The sequence below is a fragment of the Schistocerca nitens genome, chromosome 1, assembly GCF_023898315.1.
Source record: "Schistocerca nitens isolate TAMUIC-IGC-003100 chromosome 1, iqSchNite1.1, whole genome shotgun sequence".
NCBI classification, from domain to species: Eukaryota; Metazoa; Arthropoda; class Insecta; order Orthoptera; family Acrididae; genus Schistocerca; species Schistocerca nitens.
Window position 1 is genome coordinate 1,257,202,568 of NC_064614.1, and position 12,484 is coordinate 1,257,215,051.

Consider the following 12,484-nt stretch of genomic DNA (forward strand, 5'->3'; position numbering starts at 1 on the left):
GTCAAATCATTCGCCCGAATTGTCCAGAATGTTCTTCATATCAATCACGAACACTTGTGGCCTGGTGAGATGAGGAGGACCCAGGTTCAGTTCCTGGTTCCGTCAGGGTAAGTAGCACAGAAAGTACTTATTTGATGAGTCAACACACATGTCGTCATCCGGTCGCTTCTTATTGTCAACTATTTTCCACCTGTTTCGCTTTTCGTCGATTTTTCAGACAACCTCCGCATTTCTTATCTTCTCATACGACCTAACTTTCAACTTCGTTGTGTAGTGCCTCATTTTGGGCACGAAACTGATCTATTGATTATGAGAGCGACGGAGAACTTTTTATTTTATTTACGGAGGACTGAGTAATAAAAGAGAGTTCACTCAGCCTCTGTTATACCAAGTAACAAGCTACCTTGTGTAAAAATACGGAAAACTGATAACTGAACGGAAAGCGTACTGAGGCTATTCCCCTCCAATTCTTTTCGTGCCCTCGGTCTTGCGAGTGGTTTGAGGCCGCTCGGCACGACCTCTTTTGCTTTGCCAACCTCTTCATCTCAGGGTAGCACTGACATCCGAAATCTTCAGTTGTTTGTTACGTACAATATCTGTCGTACAGTTTTCATCTCTGTACAACTCACTCAGATAGCACGGAAAGTACTTCTATGATGGCTCGCATCCCATCATCCTGCCTCTTCTTCTTGTCAAATACTTTCCACATATTTCCCTTTTCGACGATTTTTTGGGAAACCTCCTCATTTCTTATCTTATCATTGCTGTGTAGCACCCCATTTCGAATTCTTCTGTTGTCTTTTTCTCCAACACGTTGAACTGGAAAGCTGTCATTGCGAGAGGATGACATGGCGGTCCGTCGGTTCCGAATCGCCTCTCAGGGCCAGAACGCAGAGCTAGTCTAATTACATTATCCGGACGACTATTATTGGAAATAAATGTGGGGTGTGTATATCCTTCGCCTTCGTGACGACTTCAACTCTGCTGGGGACACTTTCAGTAAAGTGTCTGCTGAATGTCTGTGGAGGAATGGTAGCAGAAACCACGGAAGGTAAAGAATCTGGCCGCTTGGGTCTGGAGCGAAGCCGCCTTTCTATGTCATCCCAAAGATGGAGATCCATTGTCATGGTGATGCAAAAATTTATAGTCGCCGAACTGTTCCCATTGTGCACGTAGCAGGCAATGTTGTAAAATACACTACCTGAAAACTGCAAACAGACAACTGATATTTGCTAAGGAACAAGTGCTAGATGCTACCAAGCAACCAAAAATCGTTGTGGAAAACCCAACCAATGGTAGTAAAAGGAAATGAATGTGGTGGGACGTGTTAGCAGCAGAGAAGCCTGTGTGCGAAAAGTATGTATGCATTCGACAGTTCATGCAGTACAGCTTTTGATTAAGTTTGTTCTGGAATTGATAAGTTCGACATTATGTGTGGTACGGAAACATATCTGCAAGTCATCATTTGACGCCTTATACCGTGGACGAGCAGTTATACGACTCCAAGTACGTCAAAGTGTCACTATTGTAGCCGTAGTAATGAGTGTGTCGAAAAGTGTCATTTCGCGATTAAAAGAAGCCACTGTAAGTAGAGACGCTAGGCGAAAACATGCTGGTACTTAGACGGACCGCTATACCACAAGAGAATCGGTACATACCGCTAGTGGCGAAAAGGAACAGACATTTCACTCCTAGGGAGAGCGCTGCAGCTCTTGCAACCTCTACCTTTATGCTTGTCTCTGTCGGATCCATTTCGCAGCGATTAAATGAGGTTTGTTTGTATGTTTGGAAGCCTTTTAACCGCAGCCCACTTCAAATTCCCAATCTTCGAGAGAGATTTAGTTAGTGTAGGTAGCATGCTGCTTGGGGTCAGCAACAGTGGTCCAGGTTGGTGTTCTCATAGTGACAAGTGATTTGGCCAACAGTTGGTGCGGAGAGAGATAGGGGAACACGTTACGTAACATAGAATGTTCATGAAGGTAGTTGGTATGGCCTAGGCGTTACGATGTTGGCACGTATTATGCACACTCGTTGAACAACGCTGCATAAATTTGAGCAAAGATACCACTACAGCACAGCGGTATTGCAGGGAGGTTGTTCTGGATCATGTCTCTCTGTTTAGGGGTACGGTGGATCCCGACTTTTTTGTTAATGTACGTCGGTTACCTTCCACAACGGGCCACTGAGTTGCTGCACAATCTGGAAAGCGAAGATATCGAACATATGAAATGGCCTGCCTACTCACTGGGCCCAAACGCTATAGAGCATGTCTTTCGGCAGACATGTTTCTCAATAAACACTCCCCGAACGTGGAACAACTGAAAACCGACTTGAGAGGGCAATGGGACAATCCTGCGGCGTGAATAACAGGTACAAAATGTGCATTAGTGTTGGGGCGAGCACATTCCTTACTGGGACACTTGAATCGATCTTTATGTTGGCAATCTGGCCCGTGGCAAACACGAAAGTCGTTTATGTCTGTTATCATGCTGTCCCACGTGGGGCCGGCCGGAGTGGCCGAGCGGTTCTACGCGCTTCAGTCTGGAATCGCGCGACCGCTACGGTCGCAGGTTCGAATCTTGCGTCGGGGATGGATGTGTGTGATGTCCTTAGGTTAGTTAGGTTTAAGAAGTTCTAAGTTCTGGGGGACTGATGACCTCCGCTGTTAAGTCCCATAGTGCTCGGAGCCATTTGAATTTTGTCCCACGTGGTGAAATGTGTACCACTTTTCGTTATAAATATTCCACCCTACCTCTACTACTTTGTTTCACGTCGTCCATCATTGCCTATTATTATTCCTGTCCAATGATTCATTTCCTTAGAAACTGTCAAGAGGTGTAAGTTCATTTGCTGTCAAATTAGCGTTTTCGTTAGCGCAGTGAGGGGCTACACACCCTAATCACGGAAACCACCCAGATACCTTAACAGCAACCCCTCTATACTTCAATGTTGCCACTAAACTCGATGCGAGGTAACGTTCTCCAGGTATTCGGCAAATCCAAAACTTACCATGGTATTGCCACAAGATACAGAGCAGTTCATCACTGTAAATCACTAGTTTCAGGTCAACCACTGTCTTGTGGCGTTGCTCTTTATAGCTCCACAAGAATCGCTTAACAATGACTGCAGGTATGTATGGCCCGACCACTTACCTGATCAGAATGAAAAATGCTCCTATCGTAGCAGAAAAAGGCAAATACATCTTGAGCAGAGCTAGGGATGTAAAAGAAGAGCTAGTGTCGCTTTTCGACTTATCTAGCAGATTAAAAGACATTTAAATAAAAGAATCATCATATATTCGCCTTTTTTATTTATTAGTACACTTGTCGTATGATATTATGCATTCAGCCCACAAGCTTTTTCCCTAAGAAATTTTTTTACCTATGAGCTATACGACGTTACACATTGTTCACTATGCGTAGTGAATCCTGTGGATTTTGGGCAGAGGATCAAGAACTTTAGCCGATAAACTGCAAGAAGGAGGTGTGCCAACACTTTGCAGCTAAGAGAGCTCAATGCGAGGCGAAATGGGGTTAATTCGTAAAACAGCGCGAATATGTCAAGATGTTTTGATTTAAATGTTTTAGAGCTGCCAATAGCTATTTCCCTCCTTTTACATCCCTAACGTTGCCTAGGATATACACGTTGACTCTGGCGTTGAATGATCCAGTAGAGGTATTTTTTATTACCTGCTGAGAAGACCATAAATTACATCTATTTGTCTACCTTCTTACAAAATTTCAACCGATTCACACGTCTGAAAATGTCACTTGTAAACAAATCACAAAACAGGAGGTTTTTTGTACGTAAAATACAAAGGAACATAGATTTTTGAAAGCGAGTTATCAATTTCATCATAAGAATGCATTTTTTATGTATCTGATTCACTTCAAACCGTTACGGCACATAAGAACGAATTTTACGTGCTACATTTGGCTTTGATTTAAACCATCGTATCTCGACAACGGATGAAGATTATCGAATAAAAAAAATTTGGTTTTGGCTTCATCCATTTATCTAATATCGTGCAACGTTCGAACCGATTGGAACAACTTTGGAATAGAGAAGTTGAACGCCTTAGAAGCCTCCCAGAGAAACATGACTTTTTTGCTAGTAAAATCCAAAGGAATCAAAATCTTTCCAAACGGCTAATATTTATCTTAGACGAAGTCCTGATACACCGATTGACCAAATGAGAACCATCAGTCTCGCTCCAGTCCGGAGTTAATTAAGGGTGACTCTTTTTATACGTAAGATCAGAACGAGGTTGAATGTTTTTGCACTTGATACCAGAACGGTGCACATGCAAATGATGCTATTACCTGAGCATTAATTTCAAGCCAATTAAAATATTTTACGAAAGGAATTAATCGGTTTGCACAATTTGCCAGGACGCCAGAACCAGTTTGTCGTTCAAACCCAGCGTAATACTTTGTAAAATAGCTATAGTAGAACAGATGTCCGAATGGTTGTACAAATGGCCGCTTAACCGTGATAAATCTAAAATTTTTCACCCTGTGTTCCAAATTCAAACAGGAACCGAGTGCCAAGAACTGGTCAGATTCTGTGCGCGGCTTCCGCGTTGCAACGATCCTTTTAACAGCCTATGCGCAGCCACTGCACTAGACGGAGTGCTGACAGTACTTTGGAACTCACGAGTTAATCCTACCGCTAACACAGTGCGATTTCTTACACGAGCCTCCGCTACGCTCGACGATACCTGTCCGTCGGTACATGAGGTATGCCGAGTGATGGTTAAACTGAGGTTGTTCATTCGCGTTTACACTTCACAGTCAAATCACAAACAGTCGAACTGTGCAGCTTTAGAAGGGTTGAAATGATCCCAGTGCATGTTTTGCTCGGGCGAAATCCAGTAACTGTTCCACTTTCGAAGTCACTGAGCTCTCTTGACCATCCCAATCTGCCGTTACTTCTTCTCAACCGTCAGCAAAATACTTACCACCTCATTTCATACTGGCGGGGCCGCCTCTAGTGATATGTAGTGGTCAGTTCCACACTACACACAATCTTGTCCAAAAGTAAAACAAAAAATTGCTATTTTCCTGTGTCTAATTCACGAAGTAATTATACAAACAGTCTGCAGGTGTCGTTACGATCGTGTGCTACACGGAAGATGGCATTCCGATAAAGGGACAATGACGCCATCAGTGGTGTCAGGGCACCATTCAAGCTGGGTGGTGTTTGCACGGTAGTCCCACATCTACATTCGCTATGTGCGCAGACGCAGACGGTGCAGTACGGCTCAGAGAAAGCTAATGCAGACTCGCTGCTGTAGATGGTCATAGGAAGAATGGAAACAGGAGAGTCGCAAACTACTAATGTAGCCCGATGGCTTTTGTTCAGTTGTTTCTCGGGTAAGATGACAGTTTATAGGGACAGACCCTGTATCCTGGAGACCAGGACAGGGCCGACCACGTGTGACGTCAGAAAGAGTGGACCGCTCGTTATTTGGCTGTAAGGACACGGCGGTACCGCCTTACTACTGCACTGCAACTGGCAACTTACCTCGCAGCGTCGGTGTACAGAAGGCTTCACCAGAGTGGCCTTTATGGTTGGAGACCTGCTGTCTGTTTACCTCTGGCGTGTCTTCATAGAAGGGAACATCCGTAGTGGATCCGTCAACATGTCACCTGGAAGAACGAGTGGTTTGCCAATGTTCTTTCCACAGGTGAGTCCCAATTTGGTGTGGACAGTGATTCAAGACGGATTCGTTTGTAATGTGCACTTCGAACGCGATTTCGTGACCAAAAGATTGCGGAAAGAGACCGATATCTTGGAGGATCCCTAAGGGTATGGGCAGGGATTACGTTGACCACTACACCTCTTCACGAAATTGTAAATGTTCTGTAAGGTGCCGTGCGGAGATCCTGGGATCTCACGCGCGGTTGTTGCGAGGTGCTGTGGGCCCAGAGTTCGTATTGATGGACGATCATGCTTGACCCCATACAGCACGGGTGATTTTTTTTAAACGGAAGATATTGCACGCATGGCGTGGCCTGCTCTCTCTCCCGATTTGAATCCCATAGAGCTTGTCTGGGGTGCACTAGTGAGAGATCATTGCATCACGTCAGCATCCATCAACCACTCTCCAAGACTTGTAAGCCGCTATGCAAGAAGAATGGGAGTTTTGCCTCACCATGAGATTGATGACCCGTCGTTGACAGGACTGTATTGGTAACAGAGTGGTCACGCCCCATTCTGATCACATTAACAAGATGTCAGAATGTGTGTGCTAATCTGTTAAGTTGGAGAAAAACGAAGAACATTTTTGTCAACCGTTAAGCATGTTGCACTTGATTACGTTTGTATTCTTTACACTATTTCTGCTTTGTCATCGGCTCCTTCTAATCTTCTGTGGCAAAATAAACGCCACCTTTCAGAATTCTTGTTTTAATTTTGTACACCAGTGTAGGTCTGTTTGGATGCTTTTGACGTTTTAGTGTATTTGTTTAACTGATTGGGTACAAATATTTGCAGTCTTGGTGGGCACTGACATTCCCTCGCACTGTGCCGCAGCTTGCTGCTAGATGCGTCAAAACAAAATCGCGTGGGCCATTGATAAACAGGGAACACACGTAATACTTGACCGATGATTATGAAATTTCGCTGACCACGTTTCGTTATGATTAGATAGTCGGGCCATCGACGCCAACGTGAATCCTTAGCGCGTGACCCTTTGCCGATCGCTACTAACAAGTCCACCTTGCGTAGCAGCGGCTGGGTGTGGCGACGCTCTACTGTACTTACGGTAAGGCCGGGACGCAAACCGCGGACTCTGCAGGGCAGGAAGACCTCGGCGCCGAGCTGTGCAGTGACGGCGGTGCAGTTGACGTCGGGCGGCTCGAAGAAGGGCGGCGGCGGCTCGCTGGGCGTCGAGCTCAGTGTCAGCAGGGACCCGTCGTCGTAGGACGGCTCCGTGGCGCCCGGACCCGGCGACAGCTCGTGCCAGAAGCTCGCCGGCAGCGACACTGCGGCAAACGCAACACACACCACTCGCTGGCAAGTGCGTCGAGTTTTGAAACATCTGTTGACCCAGACCACTATCCAGTTCCAACAGCACATTCTCCCTTTAACCTGCCCATGCTTGCTTGTTAGCCAAGCAGGAAAGCTGCCGCACGTTAGCAACAGAATGGGCATGCTGCTCTCCTCACATACAACCCAAGGTATGCCCAAGCTAAAGCAATTTTGCTTGCCTGCTACGTAGCAGCTTCTTCTGTACGCTTTCCCTGTAGTGCTGTGAACATGGTTCAGAAGTTCATGAAAAGTTTCAAAACAAAAACAGTTACGAAATTATTGTGTGTCAGTGACGCGTTTCATCCTTTTGGGGCATCATCAGATTGTGTAAAAATAGCTGGATACGAGACCCATCAGGCATAGAACCACATACAATGTAAAATAGACCCCAGGGCAACCGGGTACATTGTGCCGTCTGCGGCTCTTACCGCAGTTTTGTAAAGGTGGCCCTATGTTGTACTGCCAAGGCTAAGTCTGTCGGTGCTCTCAATGTCCACTGCATTGTTTAGAAACTTCATGACGGATTAATTATATATCCTATTATCATGGCGTACTTCTGGCATATTTATTTATATCGATATCTATCACCGCAATTTCACCCTCTTTCAACTAGTTCTGTGGTGGCCGAGCTGCTCTAGGCGCTTCAGTTCGGAACCGCACGACTGCTACGGTCGCAGGTTCGAATCCTGCCTCGGGCATGGAATTATGTGATGTCATTAGGTTAGTTAGGTTTAAGTAGTTCTAAGTTGTAGGGCACTGATGACCTCAAATGTTAAGTCCCATAGTGCTCAGAGCCATTTGAACCATATTTGAATAGTTCTGTCTATACTCAGTTCGAAACACCATCTGGTCACCTCTAATGTATGTTTTCTGCAGTAAGCAGAACCGTATCTGAAAGTCGAAGTCCTTTGTACCTAAGAACGCGAAGATTTCTGCTGTACTGAAACGGCAATGAAATTAAAATTTTGGAAGTTAGTTTCTGTGACTTTAATGAGTTTCAGTCACATATGACCACAGTGACATCAATTTTAATTACTTTTTCAAGGATGTGTATTGCGGGTTTGCTGACTTCATTCTAAGTGGCAAAAATAGTTCTCTCTAGATTCCCTAAATGCATTTTTGCAAACTCGATGTTCGTTATTCATACTATGGTAGTCTATGAAATATATTTCTGAAACAAGAAGCTTTTCTTCCATACTAAACTTTCTCCGCTTTACGTTGCACGCTATCAGAGTTTAGTTTTTAATATCCACTGTGTCATTTTTTTCCCTAGTTCAGTCAATGTTATCCCTACATTTAAAATGTCTGTACACCGCTAAATGGCCTCAAGACTTAGCACACAGTGTGTCAAATTTACAAACAAATCCTAACATATTCGATGTCCTCGAATGAAGTTTTAATAACGTTTTACATAATTTGCATCACGACACATGTACCGATTTATTTGAAGCTGCCTCATAAATACACGAAAACCTTTTTCATACCGGACTTGGACTCTGTTCTCTGACTGATATACATTCATCATTCTAATTTTGTCCTGTATGTTTAATTTGTCCATTTTGCTGCTCTCGCCATTATGATAAATGAGCTGCAGAGAAACTAACTTTTTTTTTGAGTCATCAGTCTTCTGACTGGTTTGATGCGGACCGGCAGGAATTCCCTTCCTGTTCCAACCTCTTCACCTCAGAGGAGCACTTGGAATCAAAAGTGCTCAATTATTTGCTGGATGTATTCCAGTCTCTGTCTTCCTCTACAGTTTCTACCTTCTACAGCTCCCTCTAGTACCATGGAAGTTATTCCCTCATGTCTTAACAGATGTCCTATCACCCTGTCCCTTTTCCTTGTCAGTGCTTTCCTAATATTCCTTTCCTCTCCGATACTGCGCAGAACCTCCTCATTCCTTAATGTAATGGAATGTTAAGGCAGCCAGTCCACAGTGAAGTAGCCGAAAGGGCACGCGTCAACTCACGCCGTCTGGCGTTAATTCTGGAACAGGATTCGTAATGAATGTGATAAAGAAAAGAACGTAGCTACTAGAACACTTAACTTTTATATAGTCCTTTGGTATACAGCATTCTTGATGATACAAGTGAGACTCTTTAGATTCATGAAGTAACTAATGGCGCCTTGCTAGGTCGTAGCCATTAACTTAGCTGAAGACTGTTCTAACTGTCTCTCGGCAAATGAGAGAAAGGCTTCGTCAGTGTAGTCGCTAGCAACGTCGTCGTACAACTGGGGCGAGTGCTCGTACGTCTCTCGAGACCTGCCGTGTGGTGGCGCTCGGTCTGCGATCACTGCCAGTGGCGACACGCGAGTCCGACATGTACTAATGGACCGCGGCCGATTTAAGCTACCACTTAGCAAGTGTGGTGTCTGGCGGTGACACCACACTTAACTTATCAGTCCACCTAATTTTTAACAAGTATCTAAGTAAACATATAACCGACCAGTCACGTTGGATATGTGGCGCAACCCGTTGTCACGTGTAGCAACTTGAACGGGACCCTTGAAGCTTGCCAGGCTAACGGAAAGCCAAGCTGGCCTGCTTAAACCACTGGGACCCAGTAGACAAGAAATCTAGTGTCTCCTTTACGACAGGGTGAGCTGCATTAACTGCAGCGTCAGAGATAGGGGCGGACAGGATGGAAGGAGTATTACTCACGTTTTCGACACGTCCATATGAGACATCTCATCATGTTTAACGTTACTGACGGTGTGAACAGAGAGGGAAGTGAGGGAAAGTGTGGAAGTAAAACCTAATATAGTGATAGATACAACTGAAACTTAATGCCTCACTAGGAGAGACGAGTAACGATAATTTTGCCCTGAAATGTAACTCGGTTGGACTGCAAAGACACAAAGGAATTGATGAGATTAGCTGTCAGTGAACACTTGTTTATATCTAGGGGGAAAGCTGAAAATTTGTACTGGATCGGGTTGTAACTATGATCTCATGCTTACTGGGGTAATGCGCTGACTACTGCGGTATCCAGTCACAATAGTAATAGCAAACTGCACAAACTATCTTACCATAACTCCCGTCAGACCAAGATTCTCAATTTTTCCACACATTGCTAGTGTAGTATAGGCCGCGGAAAACATGTTATTAATAGACGCGATACAATGGCCATGTATTGTAGGCCGACATCTGTTCTATCTCGGCCTACCATGCCGTCGTGGACACACTAGGGATTCCAACTGCACAGTGTGACAAAAAACATTGAAACGCCCAGAAGTCAGTGTTACTTTGTGCACGTACACATGATCGACTTGTGTGTAAGTGTGGCAGTTCTCTGTGACAGGTTGAACGGCCACCAAAGTGCAGTAGTGTTATTCGTGTTTAGCGTTGTTTATAAGCTTGATAGGGTATATAAGGAGCTTAAACAGCGTCAGATGTTGTGCGATTACTATGAGGGGCCCAGCGATGCAATGTACACGTGTAGGACAGTGTTATCAGCACCTGATATAGTTTGAATGCGGCCTCATTGCGGCTCCCCATTTGGCTGGCTGATGAATTGTGCATTTGCACATTTTTGTGGCATTCGGATGCGACAGAGATCAAATATCTGACTGCGTCGGAACGTGACGGTAGGTGTTAAGATTGCACCTGACGACGTCTGACCTAAACGAGGATCGAAGTGGCTTTGTACCAAGTACATCGTAACCCCTTCACATCTGCCCCGCCATACGCTAACCAGTGATATACTACTTAGTGTGTCATACTGCACTGCTGGTCGGGGACCAGCAACAGCAATACCGGGGGATTACAGCCGTTAGCAGCACCTTACAAACGGCTGGCTTTGTATCGTTCCGTGATCGATAACCATGGACTACAGATGAAAGGCGTCGCATTGTGTTCCCCAGCAACTAATCGCTGTTCTCTACTTGCCTGGATTACCATCGTCGACCAGTATGGCGGCAACCTGTAGCGAGCTCCCATTCGTCAAAAATTTCGGAGAGAGAGCGGTATTACTCTTGGTTTCATGCTTTTGGGAGCTACCGGCTACGAATTCAACGCATGGCAGATTGTGATTGAGGGTACTTCGACGCGAGTACCGTACGTCACAGGCATTCTGCGCTCTCATGCTTTGCCCCTCATGCGGCAGCGCCATTAATCCACAGGAGAATGCTCGTTCAGACTTTACACCTAAGTCCGTCAACCACCTGCGTGATTCTGAGGTAGAATGGTTGAAATGGCTCTGACACTATGGGACTTAACATCTGAGGTCATCAGTCCCCTAGAACTTAGGACGACTTTAACTAACCTAAGGATATCACACACATCCATGCCCGAGGCAGGACTCGAACCTGCGACCGTAGCAATTGCGCGGTGTCAGACTGAAGCACCTAGAAACGCTCGGCCACACCGGCCAGCCCGTGGACAACTGGGTCCCCAGATCATTCGGCCATACGACATGGGAGGGACCACCTCGAATATCAACTACAGCCCAGTACCAATGTCTGGAATTTCAAGCACCAGTTACAATATTTGAGCCGCTGAGAACGAACGTGGTCCAAGTCAAGATATTTTAGTTTTTGAGTTATAATACTGGGTTTACGCACATGTCTTGAGTCGTGAATAAAGCGCTGGGCGTCAAACGTGCTGAAACCACACATACAGTCTCGTTTGAAGTGGAACATCGTGCATTGGTATGGGTAAAACATTATCCACAATATCGCTGTACATATGACCAGTCAGATTACCTTGTATGAAGTATGGGTCATTTACCTGCGTACCTAAAATACCGCACCGAATGTTGACACTCTATGGGCGTTGATGTTTATCTTACCTTACCCAATGGGAAATTTGGTGTGGAGAAGTGGTATAAGGATAACTCCCACAGGAGCCACTTGAGAATTGCATTCTTCCTCTCACTCCAGAATGAAGTGCTTTCGCGGGAATAGTGGTGAAAGTCAAGTGGCAAGGCCACGTGGTCTTGTTGTTCTGTGTTGTTTTGGGTATTAATGTACGCTCTAAAACCAAAAAGGCAGCATTGTAATGAAGCTAGTAAGTGTAAGCATTGTTTTCCTTTTTTAGATTTGTAATATCCAGTTGCTATCAAAGCATAAATTCTCTTTATAAGGGAAGTCTGCACTCCATGATGATGTCTAGGCCCAAGCCTACACGAATCAAGCAGTGATGTCTCACATTAAATACATAAACCATAAAACTCATCTTCTCAACAACGCTGTGCGTAAAGACATGATGACACTTCTTCCATACAACCCTTCCAGTACACCACGCTTTTCTCGATCAACTGACAAGTGCAAGTTCGGCTCAGGAAGCTTGGACCTGGACAAAATGACCCTTTCGCAGAGGAAGATGATCTGGACGGTGAAACAGAGTAAATAGACATGCTCCATCATAAAGCCTCTTGAAATATCAGAATGCCAAGCATTACATTTTAAGAAATTATGACATTTAGAAGGAACATGTTATTTATAGTCC

General features: G+C 44.9%; 1 protein-coding gene across 3 annotated transcripts in view; it reads right to left on the minus strand.

Annotated features, from left to right (window-relative positions):
* The window catches only part of LOC126239825 (nectin-4-like), a 470,862-nt gene that overhangs the window by 232,097 nt on the left and 226,281 nt on the right, over nt 1-12,484 (minus strand). For all 3 annotated transcript variants that reach the window (XM_049947887.1, XM_049947888.1, XM_049947889.1), the window contains exon 3: nt 6,769-6,989. In XM_049947887.1, coding sequence (XP_049803844.1) covers nt 6,769-6,989 — 221 coding nt within the window. The remainder of the gene's footprint in view (nt 1-6,768; nt 6,990-12,484) is intronic.